General features: G+C 53.5%; 1 protein-coding gene across 8 annotated transcripts; it reads right to left on the bottom strand.

Annotated features, from left to right (window-relative positions):
- Nucleotides 1-898: 898 nt before the first annotated feature.
- On the bottom strand, nucleotides 899-25,847 carry PWWP3A (PWWP domain containing 3A, DNA repair factor). Of its 8 annotated transcripts, XM_064280095.1 has the most exons (14): nucleotides 25,793-25,847; nucleotides 24,089-24,216; nucleotides 23,431-23,516; nucleotides 22,240-22,310; nucleotides 19,699-20,592; nucleotides 18,578-18,676; nucleotides 15,853-15,923; nucleotides 13,816-13,892; nucleotides 12,529-12,589; nucleotides 10,474-10,549; nucleotides 10,072-10,122; nucleotides 9,198-9,634; nucleotides 7,750-7,838; nucleotides 2,374-4,973 (listed from the first exon to the last, which is right to left on the bottom strand). In XM_064280095.1, the coding sequence occupies exons 2-14, from the start codon at nucleotides 24,143-24,145 to the stop codon at nucleotides 4,916-4,918; spliced, it is 2,127 nt and encodes a 708-aa protein (XP_064136165.1). In that variant the 5' UTR covers nucleotides 24,146-24,216; nucleotides 25,793-25,847; the 3' UTR covers nucleotides 2,374-4,915. The 8 variants fall into 8 exon arrangements, with proteins under 8 accessions (XP_064136167.1, XP_064136166.1, XP_023397530.1 ...); XM_064280097.1 differs by lacking the exon at nucleotides 7,750-7,838 and having other exon boundaries at nucleotides 899-4,973; XM_064280096.1 differs by lacking the exon at nucleotides 10,072-10,122 and having other exon boundaries at nucleotides 2,305-4,973.
- Nucleotides 25,848-27,735: the final 1,888 nt, after the last annotated feature.

Raw genomic sequence — 27,735 nt, 5'->3', positions numbered from 1 at the left:
AGATCGCATCTGGGCTAAGGTTACCTGAAGAAAAGAAAGGGCATGTCTGACAGGAATTTCAAGTTTTTGCAGGTACACAAAGCCTCTTTCCCTTGAAAAACCAGTTGACTTCGAGTTAATGGCAACCCTGTGTCAGAGAACTGTGCTCCTTAGGGTTTTCAATAGCTGGGCTTTGGGAAGTAGATCACCAGGCGCCGCTGGGTGGACTCCAACCTCCAGACTTTCAGTCAGCCACCAAGTGTGTTAACTGTTTGCACCACTCAGGGGCTCCCTTTCCCGTTCAGTTCTCAACAATTGGTCATGCTGTGGAGTTTTTTTTTTTTTTTTATCTTGTATTTTAGATAAGTTTTAGATTTACAAAAATGTTGCAAAGATAGTGCAGAGAGTAGTCAGTTCCCCCATGATTGACATCTTACATTAGTGTGGTCCGTGTTTCATAATAAATGAATCAATATTGGCACTTCAAGTGACATCCACGCTTTATTCAGAATTCCTCAGTCTTCCCACTAATGTCCATTTTCTGTCCCAGGGTCCCAGGTTACATTTAGGTCGGGCTGTGACAGCTTCCGACTTTCCTTGTTTATGATGACCTTGATCGTTTTTCAGAGTGCTGGTTATTTGTGTCATGCCCCTCACTTTGGGCTTATCTGATGTTTTTCTCCTGGCGGAGTTGGAGTGTTATTTTTTTCTGTGTCCTTGGTATGCGCAAGCTGACAAGCTGTGCTGGACCTTTCCTGCAGGAAATGGGGAACCGGTGAAGCAGTTTTGGCGGACTTTAGCCTTTTCGTAATGCTGGTGGCAGGGGGGAGGGGACGGAGACTTCCGAGGGAGAGGGACCAGCTGGGACACTTGCTGGCCCGGCCCTTCCTGGACCTGGGGGCTGAGAGATGGATTTGAAGGCCTTGGGGCAGTGTTGGGAACCCTGGCGGCATAGCGGTTAGGTGCTACGGCTGCTCACCAGAAGGTCAGCAGTTCAAATCCACCAGGCACTCCTTGGAAACTATGGGGGTAGTACTACTGTGTACTATAGGGTCACTATGAGTTGCAATTGACTTGACGGCAATGGGTTTGGGTTTTTTTGTTTTTGTTTTTCGTTAGTGTGGAAGCCAGCATCCAAGATGGCCCCTGATGACACTCACCTCCTGCTACTTACGCCCCGTATCGTCTTCTCTGACATTCAACCAGGACTTCACTGTGTGACTGTTATGGATTGAACGGTGTCCCCCAAAAATGTGTTGTAAATCCTAACCTCTATACCTGTAGTTATAATCCCATTTGGGATGTCTTTGTCATGCTAATAAGGCAGTATTCGCATAGGGTGCGTTTTGACTCAATCTCTCTTGAGATGTAAGAGATTACATAGGCAAGGGAACAAGCAGAGATGGGGAAGAAAGGTGTTACACCACACAAAGATCCTGGAGGAACCAAGATACAGAAGCAGGAGAGAGAAGGACCTTCACGCCCTTTCTCCTCCCCACTCAGTGTGTGGATTCAGATGTGTGCAGCATCCTAGGACGTCAGGTCAGGTGATTATGGGATGCAGTCTCTTGGGGTCAACGGGATCCCCTAACCCAGGGGTTCTCACCCAGGGTGATTCTGCCCCCAGGGGACACTGGGTGATGTCTGGGGACATTTGTGGTTGTCACAGCTCGGGGAGTATTACTGGCATCGAGTGGGTGGAGGCCAGGCATGCTGCTCAACACTCAACACCCTACAGTGCACAAGACAGCCCTGCCCCAGGGAAGGACCTGGCCCTCATGTCAGCAGTGTTGGGGTGGGAGACCCAGGTGTGGGGGATCCAGTTGTCAGGTGAGGTGGGTGGAGTGAAACGGTCGCTATGGAGATGTGCGTGCTGGTTGCTATGAAGGGTGGGGAGTCTCGAGGCAGATGGGGGAAGGGTGGTTCTTGTGGGGGTAGAGGCCTGTCCCAGCAGGAGGGCCCAAGCCAGTGGGCGGGTGGCCTGTGGACAGCACCCCCTGCAGCATGCTGAGTCAAGTCTGTCTTCTTGGCGCTTTTTCCTACAGAAGCAGCCAAGTGACACCAGCTACCCTGGGCAGGCCTTGACCACCTGAAAGGACCAGTACTCGGCCAGTTTCTTCTCGGGCCTTTCCAGAACATTCCTTATTTCACATGCTAATCAGGTCAACTGATCTGACTTCCCAATCGACAGTCCTACCTGCAATTCGAAGCATAAACAGACAGCACCCCCACGACTGAGGGAGACCCCCCCAGTGCCAACTCCAACGGCCTAAGGGTAGGCTTAAACACCCCAGACCTCACAAAAAACATAAAACGGAAAGAGCTGAAAGTACCTTTTCCGGCCCAGGACTGGGAGGTGGGGTAGGGGCCTGTACATGGAGGCCTTTTAGCACGTTTGATTAATGCTGTGTGTGTCACTTTGATAATTTTTTTTACCTGACATATGTCTGCTCTACTCAGGCTGCTTAAACAGCCTCCCTGAATCCAACCTATGAAATAAGGAAATGTTTCCCAGGTGCCTGTGGAACTGCCGCGGGATCAGTGCTCCCCGCCGCCCGCCAGCACCCCAGGGACCAGAAGGTCAGTCTGAGTTCCTAAATTCATGCTGAGAAACGGCATTATCACGGACATCCCCGTTGCTGAGGCAGAACGCGTTTGGGGGCTAAAAAAGACAGGCCAGAGCTCTAAAAAGGCATTTAATTCCAGTTTCAAGAATTAAATCCAACAATCAAACTGCAAGAACACGCTAAGGATAAGCAGAAAGATGAAGATATAAAAATACGTCACAGGAATGGCATCAGCCGCGCACTGGCCGCTCAGCTTCCACAAACCCACCAAGACATTTCCCACCACGAGCACGTCGCATATACGGTACGTGCCAGCTACTCTTATTAACCAATTCAGTTGGGGAAAGCCAGCTTCCTGCCAAAACGTGGCCGGTTGTGAGCTGAGCGGTCTGGAATTTCTCCACGAGGAAGCACGTTTGTGTCCTCATCCTCTTCCGGCGGTGGGTGAAGGGGTCTCTTCCTCTGTCCCAGGAGAGTCACCTGTGCTGGGCCAGGTGCCAATAAGGGCCACCCATCACAGCTTCAGACTCATGCGTTACCTGCGAGCCTTATTGCCCCTGGGTCCAGCCTGCCTGGGCTCCTCTGTGGTTCGTGTGGCGGCCTCAGACATGACAGGAAACCTGGCAATGGGGGAGAAGCTCGACGGGGAAGCCTGCACACTCACTCCTCCTGACACCATCGGATGATCTGAGTGGGACCACGGGCAAAGGTGGGCAGAATGCCAGGCCAGCCCTGGATCTGCGTTTCCTCAGATGTGACCATTCTGGGTGCGCTGATGTTGGCAAGCAGCGGGTGCGCTCCCAGCCGCTCCCTGGAAACCTAGAGGGCGCCTCATTCTCTGATGGACCCGTGGTCATCCTTGCCAATATCCTCCTCAGACAGCAACGCCTTAGGACAGCGAGGCCCCCGCTCCAACTAGCGTTTCCTCCTGGCTTCCCACTGCAGATGCTGCTGCCGAGTGAGGAAGAAACGCAGAGGCACCTTCCTCGCACAGACCCATCGGCTGACAGGCACCTCACAGCAGGGGAGGGAAAACTGAAAACTGCAAGAGGGGAGGTGCAGCTGGCCGGCTGGTGAGAGGTGCTCACCTTCATGCTCACGTCAGGTCAGAAAACTAACTTCGCCAACGACGACTTCCATGCGAAGCCTTGCACCGGCTTAGAACAGGTGATTCCTTGGTTTGTCACCTTGACCGGTAACGGCATGTCTAGAACCATGTCTGAAGGCTGGCTGAGGTAAACCGAGTTGTGGGCCCTCACAGAGCAACTGGTGGTGGCATGTACCTAAACTTGGGCACCTGGGGCACGGAGGCCTTCTGGCCAGGGCACGGAGGCCTGTTGCTTGTATTTGGGGAGGGCATGCGAGCCTGGCTCCAAACAAAGGGCCTTGTTCCCGAAGGTGTCAAGCCCAGGACACGGTGCTTGCTCCTCCCGCGGCGTGTGACCCCACAGCCCTAGGCCAAGGGGCCAGACTGCCCACACAATAACTGTGGCCACCGTTAAGAGGGGTGGTGGCCACCTCAGGACGCCATTACAGCTATCTAGCAAGATGACCCGGACGGTGTGCTGATGCCGCTCAGCTGCCGAGGACAGACACAGTCCTAAGGGGAATTCACATGGATACGGAGTCAAGTGAGAGGAGTGTGCTGGGGCTCCCTCGGCATGGCCGGCACAGAGACCCGCTCGCTTACGTGGGGACTACAGGGAAAGGCCACCAGGAAGAGATTTGTTTTTCAGTTTGTTCTCCTGGACGAGTGGCCACAGCAAACACAAAAGCACAACAGCAACTTGTCTTTGGTTCCACCTCTTACAAAGATTTTTTTTTCCCTCAAAAATATATATAGGAGTGGGAGAGAAAATTCCAGAACTACCTGAAGGGAAAACCACACACAAAGGGGAACAAAGTGGAAAAATAAACTGGTGCTTCTCAAGCTACATATATATAGCAGACACTTCCAACTCCTGCTGTTTAATATCTGATGGCATAGAGATTACACCGGCTCTTATGGACAGGTGCTCTGCTTTTTAACATAAAAATGGTCAACGTGCACCCTCTGTTAACTCGCGAATACACAAAATGCTATCACATCCTTTTAAACACACTCCAGGAACTGTTCCTTCTAAAACCAGGCAGAAGAAAACTGGTGTTGAGCGTGCTCACAACACTGGCTTTGCCGACCTGTAGAGACAGGACATTGTGACACCAGGAACCCACAGACACAATCAAGAAGGAGCCACACACCTTCCCGTGTCTCCCACGGTCCAGAACGTATTCATGTCCAACAGAGAGCAGTTGAGAGTCCACACAGACAGGGCTTCTTGCTAACAAAACGCCCTGGGGGTGCCAGGAATGGCGGGGCAGCAGCTCCGTTACCGGTGCCGACGACTCCGTTCTTCCAGGACCTGGTTGTCAAATATCTCCTTCTCCCTTCAGAAAACAAAATGGACACCTGATTTTAGTACTCTGTCATCCTGTCTTAAAAAGCATGCAACGTCAAATTGTCCTTACCCAGTGACCTCCCTGTTAAGGAGAGTTATTTAAGGCCGTTTATGGTGACAGGAAACGTGGCAAGGTTTAGGGGTGGTGACTACACAGAGGTGATTAACACAACAGATGTCACTAAATTGTACACCTGGAAAATGGAGAGCTGGCAAATGCTGTGTTACAGATATTTTTATGACGATTACAAAAAAAACAAGTTATTAGAATTGCTCAGCTATCAGACCCTCTCAGGAGTAAGCAGTGCCTCAGGATAAAGAAGTCACAAACAGGGACCTCAGCTTGGAAGCTTAGTCTGGCAAAACCCTCAATGACAGACGAAATAAACGAGAACGAGCTGACTTGACAGAGAAAAATACAAAAGAGCCATAAAAGACACAACAGTGGCAACAAGACAAGAACTGCCCCCAGTATAATCCTGCAGTGCAGGGGGAGGTGAAGCTGGGCTTGCACGCTCCTGAAAGGCAATCACTCACTGACAGGACGAGGGCGAACATGAAAAAGGAGAGCCCTGACATCCGCAGACGGCTCCCCGACGCCAACTGTAAAACTGAAGTTGGAATTGGGGACAGAGGTCACACGTGGGCGTCGTATCCTAATCATGGTATTTAGACCACGTCCCCCATGTAATAAAACGGTGGGCTGTGTGTTCACCCTAATTAACTTCTCCATCATGGCCCTGCACATCATCTCACACAGCTCATCTGAGATTTCTACAGCAAGTAAAGCTACGAAGGACTCAGAAGGCTTTTGGATATTGGCAGCCCTGCACAGTAGCTCCTCCCAAAAGGAAAATCATTAAAACGAAGCATTGCAACCATCGGTGTAGAATGGTTAAAAAAAAAAAAAAGTCCCCCAAAGGAGAGGAGGCAGGAAGAGAAGGCCTTGGCCAGGAGGTGAGCTGTCTCGGCTGCGGACCCTCCTCCCAGGACGCCATTTCTGTATTTGTGTATCGAAGGGCGTCAGGCTAGACTGCTAAGATCCAGGGACAGAAATGGCAAGCTTCTTTTCCAGAGGTCCTTCTCGCTCCGTAAATCTAGCCGGGTTAAAACTCTTGCAAATGAAGCCAGATTAAGTCTTCTGTGGACAGCTGGCAGGAAGCCTTCCTGAGATACAGATTCCCCAACACCACCGTGCCCCCCGCATCCCTGCTGGCTCATCCGATGGGCTCTGCCCTGCTCGCTGTGGCCGCAGTCCCTGCCCCTCGGACGGAACCTGGGCTTCCACAGGAGCCAGGGTGGCCCACCACGTGTCTCCCTGGCCTGGCGTGCTGCCCTGGCCAGAGACCCTGTCCTGTGAGTCACACTAGGTCTTCACAGCAGCCGCCCTGTGGCCCCGCCTGACTCCCACACGTCTGGCAGCGTGCCCAGAGACAGGATTAGGGCTCCGGGGCCAAAAACCCGAGGGCAGCCAAATGCCCCGATGCAAGAGAGACATCTTGCTCACAGCTTCATTTTGTCCAGCAGAAACCACCCAAGTGACTGCCACCCCATGAGCTGGCCGTCTTTTCTTGAACAGCCATGGGGATGCGCAAGAGGGGAAAAGTCCAAAACACCTGCAACAAGAGATTAACGGACGCAGCCTGGCACGTGTCCAGCGGCCAGCCCTCTGTACCACACTCCAGTGCAGGCTGGTCCCACGGGGGCTCATTGGGCCGAGCCGTGGGGAGCAGGGACCTGGCCTGGGTGCAGCTCTGCCCAGCTCGTCGGTGATCGGGTCTGTGCAGCGCTTGCTCTGTCAGATACTGAGGGGCGTTTCTGAGTTTCTGTAGCACATGTGGCGGTCAGGTACCCGGACCGCCTGGTGAGGTGGAGGTGAGCACGGATGCCTTGAGCCAAAGCTGTAAGTATGCATGGAAGTAAGGGCCTTTGTGGATAACTGCAAAACGCGCTTGTTCTGTATGTTTCTATAACGACTCCAAATCCCTGTTATGCTTTCAAAACACGTTATAAGCACTCATGATATGAACTTAAAAACATATCTACTTCGTGAGGCTCTCTAACATTAACTAGAAGTCACTAGAAACCTGTATGTCATGAAAAAGTTAATTAGGAGATTTCTGAATGCAGACACAGAAACACAAACCCATGTGAGGCGTGTGAAGAAGGTAAACAACGTACTTTAAGTTCACTTTGACCTGGCATGCTGTGACACAAGAGAACACAACACAGATCTAAACAACTGCCCTGATCTCTAACCTTGACAAGAACGTGGATCGTTCGGCTACTCTCTAACCCTGGAGAAGAGACATAACATAGCAGTCTCTGACGTCACACTGGCCCTTGTCGTGTGGAGCCAAGGTGAAAAATTCACATATAAACCCTGAATTTCTGCTCGCTCACTGAGAGAAGGCAGAGTTGGAACTGAGATCCTGTCTGCACCTCCGACCTCAGACCCTAGCTACGAGCGACCTCCACCAAGTTCAAGCTGGAGTTATGCCTTCCTCCAGAGGCTTCTCATTAGAGATAAAAATAGCCTGAAGGCTAAAGATTTGGACTCTAACCGTTAAACTAACACTATAATTGTAATTATTAATTCTGATTCTCTGGTTTGAAATTAATATTACGAGGTATTACTTGCGTGCCTTGCCACGACTACCTTGGGATAAACTAAACGAATTTACACGTGACAAACCTGAGTTAATTTTCTAAGATTTCTAAAATCCTGCACGACAGGGTTCGAGACAGTGCTCGTGGCAGCCTACCGGTAGCTGAGAGACGGTCCTTTTATGTACTTCTCTTCGGCCGTCTTGTAATCTACCGCGTCCACCGCAGAAATGGCACAGATGATGGCCTGCAGGAGGGCACACGGGGCTGAAGGGCGGCGGCGGGACCCGGAGGGCCAGCCCAGCACCACGCCAACCCTGAGGCACGTGCACTCAGCCAGTTTAATCGCACGCAGTCCCACTTGATAGTACCGGATCCACGAAACCCCAGCTTGTGATGAAATTTCTGGTTTAAGGCAATAGTGTTATCTTCTGAACTAGAGACCAAAGTCCAACTCACGTGCAAAGCAGAGAATAAATGGCAGGTCCTCTAACTAGGGAGCGCCATTTCTGAAAACCTGTAAGTTTACTGTACAAAGGTAAAAGATGCGACCTGGTGGGGGTTATCTGAATCCCCAATAGCTGTCTGATACTAAGGAATCATCACTACTGTTTTTAGCTGGAAAAATGGTATTGCAGTTGTGTTCAAAAATTTACAAAAATCCTTATGGTCATTCAGGCCTGGAGATCTGCTTCTGACAGGTCACGGCCTTAAATCCCCATGCGGCGCAGTTCTGCTCTGCACACATGGGGTTGCCAGGAGTCGGGGTCGGTTCCACAGCTACTAACGGCGGCAATTTTATACCAGGTCTCTCCCTCGGCACTGCTGACACGGGTGCCGGGGCCTTCTCTGCGGTGGGGGCATCCTGTGCACCGCACAGTGCTGAGCGGCATTGCTAGCCTCCAGTCACTCAATGCCAGTAGCACCCACCCCCAAGTTGTGACAACCACAAATGTCCCCAGACATCAAGTGTCCCCTGGGAGCAGAATTGCCCCATGTGGGACCCCAGTTTCAGACATACACACTGAAATATTTATGGATTAAAACGTAAGCTTGAGTTTTTTTCTACAACAATAGGGGGAGGAGAAGAGGAGCTTCACCACGAGGGAAAGCCTTCTCCCGCCAGGAACAGGCACAGAGAGCCTCCCCATCTCGTCTCTGTCAAATGTGAAGTTTCCCACAATTACTGAGCTAAAGCACTTTGATGCTGTCTTTTCAGCAGATGCAAACATGCCATGGTCCCCTCCCTCAAAGCCCCTGAACTTCCAGGCAATTACCTCAATGTCAGCTGCTGCAGCCCCACCTCGGGCAGCAGTTCCCAACCCCGGGGAGCAGTTCCTCCACCCTGGGCAGCAGTTCCCCCACCGGGGCAGCAGGGCCCCCACCCTGGGCAGCAGTTCCCCCACCAGGGCAGCAAGGCCCCCACCAGGGCAGCAGGGCCCCCACCCTGGGCAGCAGTTCCCCCACCGGGGCAGCAGTTCCCCCACCAGGGCAGCAGGGCCCCTCCCTGGGCAGCAGTTCCCCCACAGGGCAGCAGGGCCCCCACCCTGGGCAGCAGTTCCCCCACCGGGGCAGCAGAGCCCCCACCCCGGGCAGCAGCCCCTACCTCAGGAAGCAGCACATCCAGGATGAAGCGGATACGGTCACCGTTGACACGCGTCAGCACGGTGCTGCCCGTCTCCTGGTAAACGCCCTGCAGGTACTTCACCACCAGGTCCAGCTGCTCCTCGTCTTCCAGGTACGTCTCTACGCACGTCACGTACTGGCCTGAGTTCAGGAACGTCTTCAGCCACCGGGACGGCTTCCTGCTCTTCAGGATGGCACGCAGGTGGCTCTCAGCACCCTTGGCCTTCACAATGTACTCCACCAGCTTCTGGTTGGCTCGGTCCCGTGCTGCCCGCGACCGGTCCGGGAGGACCTTCCGGCAGCGATGGCTCCGGCCCAGGGGGCTCTCTGCCTCTGGCTCCTCAGGGTCCCCCCCGCTCAGCTGGGGGAACCTGGCCCCCAGGACGTCCTGCTGGATGGATTTCCTCACGGGGTAGCCTGCAGGATGCACAGGGCAGGGCGGCCCACGCTGAAGTCACAGTACCGCTACTCAGCCGTGGGCTGGTGCCTTGGCGGTTGCCACATGGAGGCCAGCCCAAGCCCAGGAGTATGGGGCGGCAGTGCTGGGGCAGCTGAGACGCTGCCATGCCCCTTGGGGTGACCTGAGGGCAGACTGCTCATGTTCCCCAGGGGACCTCCCTGGACAGGATTCCGGGTCTCTCCTCAAACAGACCCCACTCTCTCTGCCCTTCCATTGAAAAGTAGAAAAGAGCCTCCACCCCTGCTGAGAACCACAGACATCTGCCCCTGTCACAACTGCAGTGCCAGGCCATTCCTGTGCTGTCAACAAGTAACAGGGGGAAGGGTTCTGAGCCCAGAGCGGGAGGGCAGCTGTTTCTAAAGGGCTGGAAAGCCAGCCACAGGTGCAGACTTACTTATAGCAGCGGCGTAGTACTCCAGGAAGGAGCCAGAGAAAGAGCCGCATCCTGCAGAGGACGGAGAGTGGGGACGGTGACATGTAGGAGGCCCCAGAAGCACTTCCAGCCCGACAGCCCGAGGCCCCGTCCTGGGCTCTCCAGGCCAAGACCAAGCCAGACCCCCTTCCACGCCTCCCAGTGAGGATGCAGCCTCCACCACCCAGGCCACAGCTAGCCAGCATCTGGGGTGCGGGCCTCCTGGGTGACCCGAAAAAACCGAGCCGGCTTACTAACGGCAGCTCAGTTAAATATTCCCATCAGCACCTCCTGTGTGTACCCAGTAATAGGGAGGGGCTTTCATCGGGCACACGGGCAGAGTGGCCCAGCTCTCATCCCATCCCCCATTGGGGCCCCACGTACCTAGGCGGACTCTATAGTCAGTGATGAGGGACACGCACCAGCCGACGTCCTGCTCGAAGTCCTGCTTGGCTTTATCCTAGAAGGGAAGCCAGACAGAGGCATCCGCGGGGGCTGTTGAGGTGCCCATTCCTCACACCAAGTGAACAGACCGAGAACCAGGCCACGGCGCCCCTGGCTGCCCAGAGCCCACAGGCTTCTCCCAAGGCTACTCCTCCAGGTGATGTCTACTGTCACTGTCGCAGGGGCCATCAAGTCAACTTCAACTCACAGCAACCCCACGTGACAGAGCAGGACTGCCCCATAGGGTTTCCCAGGTGCCAGGTCTTTCTCGCGAGGAGCTGCTGGCTGGGTTTGAGCGGACAACCTTCCCATTAGCAGCCGAGTGCTGCACCATTACACAACTGCCGCTACTGTCCCCTAAAACCTCAGCGTTTCACTACCCCCACGCGCCTGGCTTCACGGGGAGGAGAGACATTGCGTTCTAGAGCATTTTGGGAGTCTCACAGCCGATGTGCCATGTTCTTGTAAACTGACCATTTTGTGACAAAACACACTTGTGTTGTGTTCAGGACGCGCGGCTGAGAGCGAACAGAGTCCTTTCCTTGCCCCCTCATTTCTGGGGAGCGTTTCAGAGCCCCAGAGTAGAGGCCACTGAGTCAACCGAGTGTAGCTGCAGCCTGGGAATGGAATGAGGAGCTCGCAGGGGAGCCCTTCATCCGTTTCGGGAACATGGATGCCTCCGGCCCCCTCCCCACGCCACCACTGGCTACCCTGCATCTGACTGGAGTGGGGTGCTGACAGCTGGTTACAGGTTAGAACCATGGTAACTAATTTGGGCAGACGACACAGGCACATACTAGGGCTTCCACCACAAGAAGCTCCAGAAACACCAGACTGAAAGTAAAAACTTGAGGTACTATTTAGGGATCAACTTTCCAGAGAGTTAAACATTTGAAACAAAAACAAAAACCCCACACAAACCCAGTGCACACAGTCTTGCTGTGAAAGCAGCACCCATGAACTCCTCGGACAAACCACAGCCCGCCCGCCCGTGGGAGGGGGGCAAAGGCTCCCAGAAGCCGCACTTAAACAGCCTCGTTGGCCAGAGCCACGGGAACAAATGCTTCTCCAACAGGAAGGACCTTGCTGAGCCCAGGAAAAGCCGACCCCCAAACCTCACGCTGGAAGTTGGTGTGTTCAGGTGGTGGCTCAATGAGCCCTCATCTACCCAGCCTCCATTTTTTTTTTTTTTTTGATGGAAAATTGGAACAACAAAAACGAGTGTTTCCAAAGTCAGGGCAGACATTTTTGAACGGGGCACACATCAACACAGCAGACAACGAAAGGCTGATGAGAGGTTCAGGGGGACGTCAGCCAAGAAAAGGCACGGAAGGCAGCTCTTCCGAGTCCCTCCCTAATTAATCAGTCTGTGGACGCTCAGGCTTCCTTCAAACACCCCAGGGCGGATCAGGGCCCAAGGCGTCCGTGCCACAGGCTACTAAGTGGCGGCCAGCATAGGCAGCTGCCTTCGTCTTGGGCTCTGCCGCCTCACTGTGGCCCTGGGCACAGGTCCTCCTCGCCAAAGCCTCGGTTTCCTCCCCTGCAGAATGGGAATGTGTGGCCGGCAGGTTTCCCAGGTGGCTGTAAGAATTCAAGCCAGTATCCCCGGAAGTGACTGCCCGGAGCCAGGCACAGGCAAAACCCCCTACAGACGTTACTTCACATGGCACCTCACCCACAGATACGTGAGCAAGGGGCTTTCACAAGCTGCACAGAGGACAAATGGCCGAACCAAGTCCACTGCCGCTGAGCTGATTCCAACTCATAGCGACCCTGTAGGACACAGCAGAACTGCCCCATAGGAATTCAAAGGCTACAGTCTTTACAGAAGCAGGCTGCCACATCTCCCTCCTGAGGAATGGCTGGCGGGGTCAAACCACCCACCTTTCGGTTAGCAGTCACGTACTTAATCACTGAGCCACCAGGGCTCAGGACAAACAGACGATCACCGAGTAAGCCATGGAAAGGAGCAAACGGAGACAAGCCCCCACCTACCAGCAGGGTCTGTTTCTCTTTGCAGTCAAAGTGCTTCAGCCTTCGCAGGGACACCGTGATGCTTGAGCGGGCAGAGAGGGCAGAGTTAGCAAGGATGCAGGCCGTGGGCCTAAACGCAGTCCCTCCCTTCCTCTGGTCACAGTGAGGGCCCACGGGGGCCTCCAACAGCCCCCGTTTCTTCATCAATCGCTACTGTCTCTCTTGTTTTCTCAGCTGCCCAGGGAAGCCACACGCTGGTGGGCGCCTGGGGTGCCAGGTGCTGCCGGTGGGGGCAGGGACATTTGGCAAAGACGGCGCCCTTGGGGAAGGATGTGACTGGTCTACAGTTGGGGACAGGCAGCTGGAGGGCACACCCTGGGAACCGGGGTCTGGAACTGCTCTCTGGACATCACGCCCCCAGTCACCAGCAGGAGGCAGTGGCAACCTAGACTAGCCAGCAAAACCAAAAACCAAACCCACTGCTGTAGAGTTGATTCCGACTCACAGCAATCCTATAGGACAGAGGAGAACTGCCCCGCAGGGTTTCCAAGGAGCGGCTGGTGGATTTGAACCGCCGACCTTTTGGTCAGCAGCAGAGCACTTAACTGCTGCGCCACCAGGGCTCCAGACTAGCCAGAGGGGCAGGGAACACCCACTACCCCTGCTGGGCTCAGGGACGTGCCATGCTATCATCATAAAGCCTGCTGTATGTGGGCTGACGTGTTCGTTTTCATTCCATAATTAACAGCCTGGCGGAAAACAACTGGCAGGTCACTCACTGTTCTAAACGTTTTTTGTGGCCACGTTTTATTGTACCCATTACTATGAGTTGGAATCAACTGGACAGCAACGGGTACGATAAAACATGGCCACAATAAATTTAAAAACTGAGTGACCTGCCTATGACCCACAAAGGCTTGTCATCGGAAGGTGGCCACGGGCACTGAGCCCCAGACCCAGCCCTGCATTACGGCCAAGTAGCCAAAGAGCAAGACCCCACGGGGCAGAGACGCTGCCTGCCGACTGGGGCCAGCTGTACTGTGAGGGGTCTACGGGTGTCTGACTCGGCTGCCTTTCACAGTCGGCAGTTTTCAAAATCTCGGCGTCCAGCCAGTTCCTTTAATTACAGCCACTGTCTGCACTGCTCCTCTGGGAAGAAGGAGTCCTGAGACACTACACCCGGGAGTGCTGGGGCCGGGGCTCCTGCTCACAGGCCTCCCCGACCCGTGGTCATGGGCTCCCTCAGCCTACACCTGGGAACCGAAGCACAGGGGCTATTTATGAAAAGTAGATCACAGCAGTTTTTACCCTCTCCCTTTTGGGTTCATGTTTCCTTCGATAAAAAGCACACTCGCCTTCTTATCTCGGCGCCTGAGGCTTTTGACCTGTTGGCAAATCCGAGAAAACAAGTGTCAAGAACAAAGGCGAGGTCATGGGTTTTACTTTCCCCAACATCGCCCCCCTTAGCTTTACGGTAAATACCCGATACCTAAGAGAAGCAACCCCCAGTGTGGGAGGGTGTGTGTGTGGCCCAGGCAGTGTCTGCTGCTGGCAGGGGCTGTCTAGTCCACCCCGACTCACGGCGACCCAGTGTGTGAGGGTGTGTGTGTGTAACCCAGGCAATGTCTGCTGCTGGCAGGTGCTGTCTAGTCCACCCCGACTCACGGCGACCCGGTGTGGGAGGGTGTGTGTGTGTGGCCCAGGCAGTGTCTGCTGCTGGCAGGTGCCATCTGGTCCACCCCGACTCACGGCGACCCCACGGGACAGAGCAGAACTGCTCCACAGGGCTTTCAAGGCTGCGATCTTTCAGAAGCAGATCACCAGGCCTCTCTCTGAGGCATCTTTGGGTGGGTTTGAACCACCAACCTTTGGGTTAGCTGTCTAGCACTTAGTGGCCTGCATCACGTGGGGGCTCCCAGGCCAAGTCTGGCACTGTAAAACCTTAGAAATGGGCCAGCAATTCACCCATGTCACTGCCAGGTGGTCATGCTGGAGCAGAATCGGGCAACCTCGTTTGTTTAATAACAAGGACAGCACCTTCTATTGCCAGCTGTCTTTTTACATAACTGTCCCATTAATTCTCCCCAGGGCTCAGCAGCGGTTCTCCTCCCCATGTTGTGGACGAGCAATGCGGGCTCAGGACGTGCCAGGGCACACAGGACAGGCCAGGGCACGCAGGACACGCGAGCTAAGCCTGCACCGCCCCGACCCGACTCACACATGGTCTCCTTCCCCGGCCGCCGGCCACACTCGAGAGGAACGGCTGCCAACCCGTGAACTCTCGGGGCAAGGACAGCCTATATATCAGCTACCTGCAGAGGCCCAGGGAACTAATGAACTCGAGGAAAGGACTAGAAAGCTCTAGGAAAGGGATGCCAACCGCGGGGGTTTAAGACAGGGTACCCGCTGGGAAGCTAGTCCAGAAGGGAGGACAGAGCAGGGCCCTGATAAATTCAGCCGCCTCACGACCGGGCCCAGAGATGTCCCTAAAACCCCTAGGCTGCCACCTCGTCATCTATGTTCAACCTATGAACTTATTTATGTACAGATTCCAGTCTTCTCTAACCATAGTCAGTCATGTGCAAGGAGCCACTGGGGACTGAGATGAGATTTATGAAAACAACAAAAGTTTCTCTTAGCTGTTGCAAATACCTTTTGGATCTAAATTAGATAAAATTAATGATATTTAACAAAAATTAAGGAGATGCAACTAGAACAGTCGGAAGCCTGCCCATGCTGGGGGAGGACGAAGGGGGAGATAAAGGGCAGAGCACAAAGGAGAGCGACTGTAGGAGGCAGCTGCCTGGAAGACACTCAGGTGAAGAGCCCGCAACCTCCAGGTGCCCAGAGGAAGCTAAGCTGAGAGTCTGTCTGCACCGACCTCACTGACTGCTGTGAACTCCTCTCTGCTGTTGCTGTGTGACTTCAAGTCGATTCTGACTCACGGCAACCCTGTCACTCTGCTGGGATCTCAAACACCTGTCCTTACACACACAACTAACCCCAACCATAAAATCTAACCAATGCGGGGGGGGGGGGGGCGGGGGGCAGAGGGCTTGAGATGCATATTTGAGCATTTTTTTTTTCCAGAAGGGTTTTCTGGCCCACTTGGTTAAAACAGGACCTACAAATCTTATACCAAATTGTGCGAAAATGACTAAACTCCCTTTATTTAGTTACGTGTCTCCTGAAACTGTGTTTGTAAACCCACCAATTTTTTTCCCACAATGATAAAATAACGGGAACATTTTGCCAAATAATCAAGAATTCAGGAGAAAGAGAATGGAAACTCAAGAGGCCCGAGGAGCTGGCTCTTAGGAGACAGAGGAGGAGGTAGGTTCTTACCACTGCTGGCCAGAAGGGATATTTTTGGTATTTAAGCCAGACTAGCATTCCTACTTCAAAGGAACGTGGTTCTAGAATTAAAAAAAAGAAAAAAAAACAAAACAAGAATAAACAAGTCAAATCTATATCAAGCACCAAGTGCAACAGCTTGAAAAAACATGATCGTCGTGATATTGTCCAAACCTGAGCTTAATATAATTCACTTAGTAACATCCACAGAATTTGAACGGTCACTTGTAACTCCCATTAAAAAAAACCGAAGCTAACCAGCTGCCATTGAGTCGACTCCGACCCAGAGCAACCCTACAGGACAGAGCCTGACCGCCCTTCTGGTTTCCACGGAGTGGCTGGTGGGCTGGAACCGCTGACCTTCTGGTTAGCAGCCAAGCTCTTAACCACTGAGCCGCCAGGGCTCCGCAGGCCCTACCACCTGAGCCCAACCACCTGTCACGAGAACATGAAACAGGAACAACAACCCCCCCAAGAGCCAGGTGTGAGGCTGGTTTCTCAGTGGTGACGAAGGCACCGTGGTTGCACGACGCCGACGTTCGGGGAAGCCGCCTGAGGGAAAGTCAGGCACTCTTCCCACTATCTCTGCTACTCTGCCGTAAAACTAAAATTTTCCAAAATAAAACATTAAAAATAAAAAAAAGATGTGGCACAAACGCAGAAATGAAGCAACGGCACCAAGACAGGCCCAAACGTGGGAGTGTCATTTCTAAGCGGTTTACGTATTTGAGAAATCGGGGTCTCAAAAGAAGGGGGAAAATCACTATCTAAATGATCACAAGGTAACGACAAAGGTATCAAAAAAATTTAGCTGCCTTTTTTACCAAAAACTTCCAGAGCGAGTAAACAATTTAAATTACGTTGGGAAAAAAAAATCAAGTAACAGGATATTGCTTAATGGGCATAGAGTTTCTGTTTCGGGGGTAGAAAAGTTCTGGAAATAAATAGTGGTGTGGTAACGGTTACAACAAGAAAAAGTCCAGTAACAGACGAACACGTAGAAAGCAGAGGCTGGTCGGACACAGAGAGCCAGGATCCTCTCAGCTCTGACACCACGCTACATGGAAGGAAAAAAGGAAAGCAGCAAAATTTGGCTATTTAAAAAAACAAGAAGGTCTATAAGGTGAAAAAAAGGCCAAGAGGAGTGGGAGGCCAACTGGGAAAAATGCTTGCCTCAAACGTGAGGGCGGGCTACTGCCCACCTGGTGAGAAGGCATTTGGTTGAAGAGAACTATTAGGCCCCAGGAGGACAAAGGGCCCAAGGACAGGAACAGGCAATTCAGAGGCCGGGGGACAAAGACTCAGGAAAATGTCCCACCTTACTAGTAAAAACCAAAACCAAATGGAAGCAAAGAACACTCCCAGTTACCAACAAGGAGACCACAGCAAACACCTAGTTGTGCGAGGCTGGGGTGAGCCTGGCGGCCTGCTGGGGGCAGTGTGAGGGAGGTGACAGCCCTTCTGGGAAGCGGTGTCCCTTCTCGGGGGGCCCAGCCAACCCAGTTCTCGGGCACTGGCCCCACGGAAACCATATCCTAGAAGAACACGTAAGCCACCAGCATGCCCAGGTCGTAAGACCACCTAGAGTCCGTGGGCTGGAAGACGACTCAGTAAGTGGTGGCCTATCCCCGCAGTAATACCTAGTGGCCACCGAGAACAGCCAGGAGACCAAGCTACATTTAGGTGCAGAAAACAGAGAGGCACAGCTGTAAGGAGGCTGAGACAATGGTGGGAAAGCACTCAAGCACTGTGGGGAAAAAGGACCCATGTAGTAAGACTGTGTACACATGCGTGTGCGCACACACGCACACAGAGTGCGTGTGAAACCAGTGAGAGCTGAACACGCCGTGGACTGTACCAATGCCAGACTCCTGGCTGTGGCCTTGTCCTACAGTTAGGTAACAAGCGGGGTGGGTCCTGGGGCCTCCCTATACTGTTTCTGTGACACCCTGTGAATCTAAAATTACTTCAAGACAAAAAGGTAAAAAAACGTAAAAACAAAAAACCGGACGAGACTATGTTAAGATAAACAGTTAACTGATGTACTGTATGGTGTGTGAATTACAGCTCAATAAAGATGTTTTAACAAAAGGCACCCGTCCGTTGCTGTCGAGTCAGGTCTGACTCATAGTGACCCTACAGAACAGAGGAGAACTGCCCCATAGGGTTTCCAAGGAGCGCCTGGTGGATATGAACTGCTGACCTTTTGGCTAGCAGCCACAGCACTTAACCACTATGCCACTGGGGTTTCCATAAAAAAAAAAAGGGCACACCAACCAAAAAAAAGGAATGGTTAGCCGGCAAGTCTAAAAACGTAAATTGTTCTCAATCAGGCAGTTCGCACAGCAGGCTTTCTGTGCACGGCCACTTCAGAACCTCCTCTGGGGCAAACAGCTCCTTGTGGGAGCTTGGGAAGATCCTGCCTCCCAGGCAGACACCCAGATCCCGGCTGTGAGATAAGCCACCCACCCCTTCCTGTGGCTCTCCTGTCCCCGAGAGAAGCACCGCTCCAGCAGGGATTCTCTCCCAGGAGCCCTCCCTTTGTGTAGATTATTGCTAAGACAGAGGCAGGAACGCAGCCTCCGAAGACCCTTGCCAAGTCTCAGGTCACTTAGGAGACTAAACTGCAGAAGAAGACTTGTGGGGGGAGGTCAGAAAACAGTCCAGGACAGTAGCAATTCCCCCAAGTAGTCCTGACGGCTGCGAGCACACCTACCGTGATAGAGAAGGATTCTGGGGGGCTCTTCGTCCTCGTCCTCATCCAGGATGGAATGAAGGGAACCCAACTCCACCGAGCCCTCTGAAGCCTGGCGGCCTGTCAACAATGGCAGACTTGACTGTTACTGCATCGTCCTGGGGACGCAGCCAGGAAGGCGTCCGTGCTACACGACCAGCAGTGTGAAGGGGTTCACACAGCCAAGCTCCAACGGGGCCCAGCTCCATTAAAGTGCATTTTAAAGAAAATATTGCAAACGAGAGAGAGAGAGAAAGAGAGAGAGAATGCCCCCTCTGGTCCGTAAGGAAAGGGAGACACAGGCAGCAGCAATCTAAAACGCTGTAAGTTGAGCGACCTCTAGTTGGGAATTCCTCTTGTCCTGACGCAGCTTATTCCTCAGACATATGGGGAGTAGGGTACCAGGAACCCAGAGTTAACTGTGGGGCTGAGCAGGGGTGTAGCTACTTTCTCCTCAGCAAACGGCGAAGAGGCAGCCTCCAGACGTGCTAAGGAGACGGCCCAAGGACAAAGCGTGGGCTAAGGAGACACCTACAGCCAGCGTGCAGACAGCGGGTTTCAGGACGCCAGGCTGTGCAGGGACTGAGAGTTCTCAATTAGCATTTCAAAACTAAGTCTGGTGAGACAACACAAAAATGGGAAAAAGCCCAGCGCTGGGCTGCAGCCACACGGAAAGGTACCGTCCCAGGAATTACTCAAAAGTCAGGGGCCTTTTAAGTGCGGTAACCTCTTTTGAGATCTCTGCCCAATCTAATGGGAACGTTGTTGCTTCTGCAACAGTCCCAAATAAAAGAGTTAATCCTCGGAGGAGGCGTTGGGGCGTTACCACCGCGGCACATCTGAAGGCCGGCACAGCCCGCAAGCGCTCGGTCTCTCTCTCCCGTGGGCCCCTCCTCAATCCCTCTGGTTCAAAAGTAAAAACGTACAAATATTTGGGAAAGGCTGAGGTAATTACAGCCCAGTGGGAGAAAAGAGCCAGAAGGAATTAGGAAATTTCGGCTCCATGGCTATTTTGGTAACGAGCTCATTAGGGTCCGGTTAAAAACACACAAGGGCCCTTCTCCAAAGCCACAAGTGCAGTCTCTCAGCTGAGAGACCCTTACCTTCCTCCTCAGCCTCCTCAGGGTCCGGGAAGTGAGGGCTGAGCGTGTGGGTGGCGGGAGCTTGCTCCACGGGCCCCTGCCTGGGGTGCAGCACTGGCCCTGCGGGCCCCATCCCTGGTTCCCCAACACACGGCCTCTGGCGGCCCCCCAGGCGCCGCCTCTTCGCGGGGAGTTCCCCGGTGTCCGGGCGGGCTGGGTATCCCAGGCAGGGGGGCCCCGTCTCCTGGCAGGCATCACCTGCCATCTTTCTTGAGGCTGGGAGTGCAGGGAGGGGCCCAGCTGGCGACACCAGGCTGCCCCCGTCAGCCCTGGCGCATTCCTCATCCTCCCTGACATTGGAGGGTGAGGCCAGGTCTGGGGGGCTGCCCGCCTTCTCCTCGCTCTCTTTCTCCTCCTCGCGCCCTGAGACAGAAGAAGGTACGTCCTGGTGCAAGCTGGACGTCTGGGCACTATTTCTCTCCCTCTTCCTTGGGCAAGTCCAAGCTTTTCGGTGTGTTTGTGACCTGCTTCCGTCCCGACAGCCAGGTGCAGCTGGAGGGGCCGGCGGGGCTTCTGGGTTTCTACCGCACCCCGGCCCCTGCTCAGATTCCACCGGGCATTTGAGGTCCTTTCCAGGAGTGGGTGAACTTAACCGGCTGTGCTGGGCCCGCCCCCTCCTCCCAGCTCGGGGACTGCCCGACGTGTCTCCATGGTGGAAAGTGGCCGAGTCGGAGCCACAGAGCGAGGAGGCCGAGTCCGTGGGCTTCCTGCTTGGAGACAGAGCCTCCCTTTCTTCCCTTGAAGGGCTTTCTTGACTTGAACTGGCTCCCTCGTTCAAAACATCCAGGGCCACTCGAAGCGACCTTCGGTAGGTGAGCTCCTGGAGGGGTGTGGCCAGGGCCTCATTCTGGGAGGCTGGGGATGGAAAACGACAATGGCAGGTGATGGTGACGGCCGGTGACGGTGATGGCCGACCACAGCAGGGCCAGAAAAGCATGCTAATTCTGATCTCGGGTTTTCCGAACCAAATGAGTGATGAGGGGAAATGACAGTTCACAACCACACTTTCCCAAAAGGGGACGAGGCTACAAGACAACAGCAATTGCTACACACCTGCGTGGCTTCGGGGTTTTTTTGTTTAAAAAGAACAAATTCAGTGACCTTAACCTTATCGGTTAAAAAGATAAAGTCTTCCAAGTTACAGAACAACACCACATGCAAAACGTATTCAAATGTTTTGCGAATCCTCTCTGGCCTTACAATTTCAAATGCCATCAGGGTCAATAAAACCCAATGCCAAGTACCTAAAGAGCTCCACTGGCAACGCACGCTTGACTGGGAAGGGGGCACGGCACTGCCAATTAAAAAGCCTCACTGTGGGCTGGTCAACTCTCAACACTTGCTCGCGAGGGCCTTTCAACACCAGAAACAAGCATCGCGGGCCTTCAGAGTCCAGCCCAGCCTCCCTGCTGCAGTGTTTTCATTTATTCATCCCCACACGCAGATAATGGCGCGAGGTGCTTGAACAAGACGATGAACGCCATGTCGCCACTCAGCAGGCATAACACCTCCATCAAGACAGCACCTTCCCCTCTTTAATATTAAAAAAGGCGCCCACAAATACGCAGCCCCCCAACACGATCTGAACAAACAATGAAGGCAGCACTCGGAGGATGCGGTGACGCCGCCTGAGGCTTATGGGATGGATCTTGCTTGAAACAATAGCTGCGTTTCTGAAGCAATACGAGAACAGGCCTTATCTTAGAAACACCATCGGAAGGCATTCTGGTCAATGTTTTCACAGAGCAAACTCATCTCCGTAAATGGAACAAACGATCCCATTTTGAAGAGAGAAAACAATTTTTTTTTTATGTTTGGGTTCGCTAACTCCAACTAGACAAGCAGAGTGACTGATGTCTGTCGGTTTTGTGTGTGTGTGTGTGCACACGCACGACACGTCCCTGGCTTGGCTGGGCTCGTGAAACCTCACCTCTAAAATGCAAAGTGTGTGTCCAGAGAACACTCACTGGGAAGGAAGGAGGCAGAGATGTCCACCTCCCACCTGCCCCACCCCACCTATGACAGCACCCACACACAACGGCAACCACCAGCGCTGGGTACTGGGGACTCCACTCTTTCTTCCTCCCCTGGGTTCAGAGCCGGAATTTTAAACACAAAACCAGCTGCTTTTCAGCCCGTGGTAAGAGGCCACGCCAGCCAAGCCAGCAACAGGACCGTTTCGTAGGGTTAATAGCAAATGAGCTAAGGGGGAAAGGGGAAGGCGTTTCCTCTCTCTGTGGAAGGAAATGCATTCTGCCTTGTCTGCTCTAGAGACCACGGACGTAAACCAGAGGTCCCGGTGCTCACCACTGGCCTTTCTGGGCAACAAGATTAGAATCAGGTCTAGGGCAAATGCTGGAAGAGTTTAAGAAAGTGAGCTGTTTTTTCTTCTGCTGCTCAGGTAATTCACATTCCCTGGTATGGAGATGAGAAAAAAAAGGTCAACGGGAACTGTCCTGTATTTCATCCAAACTGAACGGTTACTTAGAAATACACTCTTACCTAACAATGAAGCAATGTCCTCAATTCGAGACTTCTTTAGGATCTCAACTCCTGTGCTCTTCACCTTCATTCTGCAGAGACAGAAATAACCATTACACACCACCAGCCAATGCCAAACATTTTCAAATGTTTTTCTTTAGACGAGAAAGGAATTAAATTCATTTTCCTTCTTCTCAACCTTCCATGCAAACCAAAAGTCACAGCCAACTAGGAATTCATATGCCTGAGGTTAGAGGCAGCAAGGACCCTGGTGAACGTGGTTTTTTGTTTTGTTTTTTTTCTTTCTCCTTTTAAGACAGAAAAAGGTTGGCTGGATTTAAGAGTAAAAATGAATTCAAATTGTGACTTTTATGAGGCACATCTTACTTTCAACTGCACAAATAAGTCTTCTGTTAGATTTTCAGAGTCGATGATAATGTCCCTAAAAGCTGTTTACAGCCCAGCAGGTGTGTCTTAGTTTAAAAGGATACGCTTTCCTTTTAAACTCAAGTATTCAATTACCTTCCCAGCCGCAGGGAAAGTGTGAGCTGGGGACCAAGTAAGCTTAGGAGGCAGCTCTGAAGATGCAGCTCCCAGGAAGGAGCGGGGCAGGGGCAAGCGCCATGAGGACTGGAACTATTGCTAGATTGGTTTTCTCGCTCTGCTTGGAGCTGGGAATTCTCAGATAGACACGCCACCATCACAATCTTGTGGGCATTTTAATTGGCATCGTTCTACGTGGTCTAGGGCTTCCCAGGGCCAGGTCATCAAGAGCACAATAGTGCTGATCGTGGTCTCCGTGCCTTTTGAATGCTGAACAGGAGTTCCCTATTGAGTGACAGTCTCAAAAGCCATGTATTTCAAAACTGATGGAGATACAGGTTTCTGACAGGAGAAAAAAAAGCGCCTCCAATCTATTAAAGGAAATACCACTATTTAACCACAAGGAGATCATCTCAGGTAATAATTTATATTTATTCAATTTTTGCAGTGCTTTCTCTATAAATCTCGCAGAATGCCTTGTACAGATAGCCATTTTTCAAAGAGACATAAAATAAAAACTTGTTTTCCTCATGAGATGATTACGAGCACTAATGAGTTAATGATACGTGTGACTTCACTTTTCTTCTTTTTGGACATATCAGAAATCCCATACGGGGGTTAAAAAAAAAAAGGATATTTAAGTAAAAAAAACAACGCACAACACTTAACTTTTCATCTAGAGAGAGTATTTGAACATCTAGAAAAAATTCCTTTTTTCTCTTATTTTTTGTTGATCTCTCGGTCCTGGCCAAAACCTATGTTACAAAACAAAGAAATCTTGTTATCACGAGAAAACAGGTGACAACGCACAGAGGCAACATATGAACGCAAACACAGGTAATTCCTAACGTACACACCACAGGATTTCAGAGCATGGGTTCAATCCCATTTCACAGCTAGAGGAAAACTGAAGGAGGAGAGGTTGGTGGTGGGGACTAGGACAAGGACCCAGGACTCCCGCCTTCCGGTTCAGCGCTCCTTTTACTGCGCCACGAGAAAGCCTCCATGACACCTACCAACATTTACTATCACAGGGCTCCTTGCCAGCTATTTCCTTGACTTACAGCCGTACAGGTCTTTTTATAGCTGACTCTATTAACATTTTTTAACTGTGGAAAAAAGAGACACTTCCAGAAGTAGAACCTTGTAAGCGCCAGACCAAAACCCCATTAAAAGGGAAAGAGAACCAGTGCCAACAGATACAGGCACCACCTGTTCAAGCTCGGTTATTTCACTGAGGCAACTCCTAGGTATCTCCTGATAAAGATTTTACTTGTCACCCAAAAGTCATTTCTAATTCCTGAAATTACAGAATAACGACTGTCACCTTTGCAGGCCATAATCGCTTTTTCCATCTGCAGAGGACATACTTGGCATCCATCATGATTTAGACTCATGTGGCAAGCAGTAATGATTTGGCACAAACAGTACTTGAAGGTCTGACGTCGACGTGCCCTGCAACAAAATTTGCACGGTGGTTTATAAAAGCATTCCCTTGCCGTTTTAATGCAGACACAGCCCTCAAGGGCAGGGGTTAGTTCAGCTTATCCTCAAGTAGATGGTTCAATGTGGAATCGTGCATTGAGACGCTCAACGTAAAAAGCAGACTGACAAACAAAAAGGACTGGTCCCTGCACCTAGGGAGACGACTGTGTTTTTTGATAAATAAAATACCACCAGAGTCCCTCCCCACAGTTCAGTCTAGATTATTTTAAAAAAGACTTCTGAATAAAACAGCTCTGGGCTCAAGGCCTGCCTCTGACCTCGGTGTGGGAGGTGTTTTAAACAATCAAAGCTTACAACCTTCCCCTGTTTGGGAAGTAATCGGCAGATGACCACAGAGCAAAAAAAATGAAATAAGACCAGAGCGGAGGACGAGTCCTGTTCTGGCTGCGATGTCCCTGGAAGGACGGGGACAGCTGCAGACTGCTCATGATATCAACGGGCAAACTCAACGTGGCTGTTAACAGCAACAAAAAGATCTGCGGGGGTTCCTTTCAGCCAAGGGGGAATTCACTGCAGCAGAGATGGGGGTTAGGACAGCAGAGACGGGGGTTAGGACAGCAGAGACGGGGGTCAGTTCATTAGAGATGGGGGGTTTGGGCAGCACAAATGGGGGTCAGGAGAGCAGAAATGGGGTCTGGGCACCAGAGATGGGGTTCAGTTCATCAGAGATGGGGGTAAACAAAGATGGGGGTTCAGGACAGCAGAGATGGGGTTCAGTTCAGCAGAGATGAGGGTGTAGTTCAGCAGAGATAGGGGTTTAGGGCAGCAGAGATAGAAGTTAGAGCAGCACACATGGGGTTCAGTTCAGCAGAGATGGGGTCAACAGAGATGGGGGTTCAGTTCAGCAGAGATGGGGGTCAACAGAGATGGGGTTCAGGGCAGCAGAGACGGGGGTCAACAGAGATGAGGTTCAGTTCAGCAGAGATGGGGGTTCAGTTCAGCAGAGATGGGGGTTCAGGGCAGCAGAGATGGGGTCAACAGAGAGGGGGGTCAACAGAGATGGGATTCAGGGCAGCAGAGACGGGGGTCAACAGAGATGAGGTTCAGTTCAGCAGAGATGGGGGTTCAGTTCAGCAGAGATGGGGGTTCAGGGCAGCAGAGATGGGGGTTCAGGGCAGCAGAGATGGGGTCAACAGAGAGGGGGGTCAACAGAGATGGGATTCAGGGCAGCAGAGACGGGGGTCAACAGAGATGAGGTTCAGTTCAGCAGAGATGGGGGTTCAGTTCAGCAGAGATGGGGGTTCAGGGCAGCAGCGACAGGGGCCCAGGGCGGCACGGATGGGCAAACGTCCCCGGCGGGAAGGTCCCTTTTGGGGTCCGCCCCCCCCCCCCCCCGCGGCCCGAGGAGAGCGGGGCGCGTCGCCTCACGGGACCGAAGCCCGCCGGGCCCACCCTGCGCGCCGCCGCCTTCCCCAGCCCGCGTCCCGAGCCCGGGCGACGACGCCGCGGCGGCCACAACGGCACTCACAGCCCGCCCGCCGCCAACTGCAGCCGCCACCGCCCCGCGCGCCCGCCCCGCGCTCACCGCCGCCTCCGCCGCCGCCGCCGCCGCCTCCGACGTTCCCCGCGGGGCCCGGGGCGGGGCGGGCTGCGCGGCGGCGACAAGCCCCGCCCCCGGCGTCCTGCGCCCAATGGGACGCGCGAGCCACGCCCCGACGGCGTCTTCGGCCCCGCCCCGCTGCGCCCTCGCCCCGCCCCTTCCGCCCGGGAGAGCGCGAAGGCCGCTGGGAGGCGGCGGCCTCCATCTTGCGGGCCGGGTGTCCTCCGTGGGTGCTGGGAGGTTTTCGTTCTTAAACTGGGGCCCCGCGCCCGTCGCCCCGTGTGTCCAGTCAGGCCGCCGTGGCCGGGTCGGCGCCGCAGCAGCCTCTCCCGCGGCCTGGCAGCCGAGCGCCACACACCCCACCTCCGACGCGGCCCCGGGTTCGACTCCGCGCAGGAGCCGCTGCGAGAACCTTCGAGAACCTTCGGTCACTGCCGCTCTGCCCGGGAGCTCGACGGTGCCGAGCCGGGCTGCAGCCTCGGGGGCGGGGCCCAGACGCACGAAGGGGCGGTCGTCGCGAGTTTCGCCATCACACGACCCAGAAGTCCGGTTCCTGCGTGTCAGCACGTGGGAGCAGTTCGCAGGGCCCGGTTCCGAAAAGGGCCTCGCGACCGGCGGGGACGCCCTGTTTCGGGGGGGCCCTGCACGCCGCAGCTGGTCCTGTGGGGGACACTTGAGGAAAGGGAAGGGCTTGAGGTGCATATTGTCAGCTGAGGCCCCTAAGGCCCCTCATCTGGCCCGGGGGCTAACGGGTCCAGATGGTTCTCGCTGTCGGAGAAGAAAGGCTGGGAATCAGCCGACCCGGCCCATCAGTCGTCAGCCGGGGGGCCCCGAAGCCAGGTGACAGCCCCGTCCTTGTCTCCTGGACCCCCAGTCTGACAGCCCCGTCCTTGTCTCCTGGACCCCCAGTCTGACAGCCCCGTCCTTGTCTCCTGGACCCCCAGTCTGACAGCCCCGTCCTTGTCTCCTGGACCCCCAGTCTGACAGCCCCGTCCTTGTCTCCTGGACCCCCAGTCTGACAGCCCCGTCCTTGTCTCCTGGACCCCCAGTCTGACAGCCCCGTCCTTGTCTCCTGGACCCCCAGTCTCCCTGTTGTCTGGTGAACTGTCTGGTTTAAAGCTGAGCCAGGGAGGCTGCAGCATCGAAACCCAGTGACAGCCCCGTCTTTGTCTCCTGGGCCCCCGGCCTCACAGCCCCGTCCTTGTCTCCTGGACCCCCAGTCTGACAGCCCCGTCCTTGTTTCCTGGACCCCCAGTCTCCCCGTTGTCTGGTGAACTGTCTGGTTTAAAGCTGAGCCAGGGAGGCTGCAGCATCGAAACCCGGTGACAGCCCCGTCCTCGTCTCCTGGACTCCCGGCCTCACAGCCCCGTCCTTGTCTCCTGGACCCCCAGCCTGACAGCCCCGTCCTTGTCTCCTGGACCCCCAGCCTCCCCGTTGTCTGGTGAACTGTCTGGTTTAAAGCTGAGCCGGGGAGGCTGCAGCATCAGTGGACACCTGTACGGCTCCTTATGGGTACACGGCTGGAGGTTTGCCCCTGTTTAAGCCAGTGGTTGTAGCACAGTGTTAACAAGGCCAAGGTATGGTCAGGGTTTCCACTGTGGTCCCCTTATGGCCTAATTAGGAGCTTGAATGGATTCAAACACCGTTCAGAGGCTATTTTGATGTTACAGTTCAATCATTTTGGAAAATATAGATTCCGTTCTGGTTCAGACTGGCTCACGAGGGAGGGGGTGTGTGTGTGTGAGAGTGAGTTCATGGTTCAGTAACTTAATACATTTTTTCACCCGTCATCAAATTAACAAAGGTGAAAGAAATAGTAATGCTTGTCTCTAGTGCAGGCCTGCTGGGAGTGGGAATTGGTACCTTTCTGAAAAGCAACTTGATGTTATCTGTCGAATGCCTTGAAGACATTCAGACCCTCCCACCCA

Source organism: Loxodonta africana, chromosome 3, assembly GCF_030014295.1.
Source record: "Loxodonta africana isolate mLoxAfr1 chromosome 3, mLoxAfr1.hap2, whole genome shotgun sequence".
NCBI classification, from domain to species: Eukaryota; Metazoa; Chordata; class Mammalia; order Proboscidea; family Elephantidae; genus Loxodonta; species Loxodonta africana.
Note: the sequence above shows the minus strand (reverse complement) of the source record. Positions and strands in the feature narration are given on the sequence as shown.

Excerpts from the sequence above, each read along its gene's own strand:
- PWWP3A (XM_064280095.1), bottom strand. The coding sequence starts at position 24,145 with ATGATGGATGCCAAGTATGTCCTCTGCAGATGGAAAAAGCGATTATGG. Across the intron at positions 15,924-18,577 it reads CAGAATCCTTCTCTATCACG|AACCACGTTCCTTTGAAGTA; the intron begins GTAGGTGTGCTC and ends TTTTAATTCTAG. Across the intron at positions 13,893-15,852 it reads ATCCCTTCTGGCCAGCAGTG|GTCAAAAGCCTCAGGCGCCG; the intron begins GTAAGAACCTAC and ends ATTTGCCAACAG.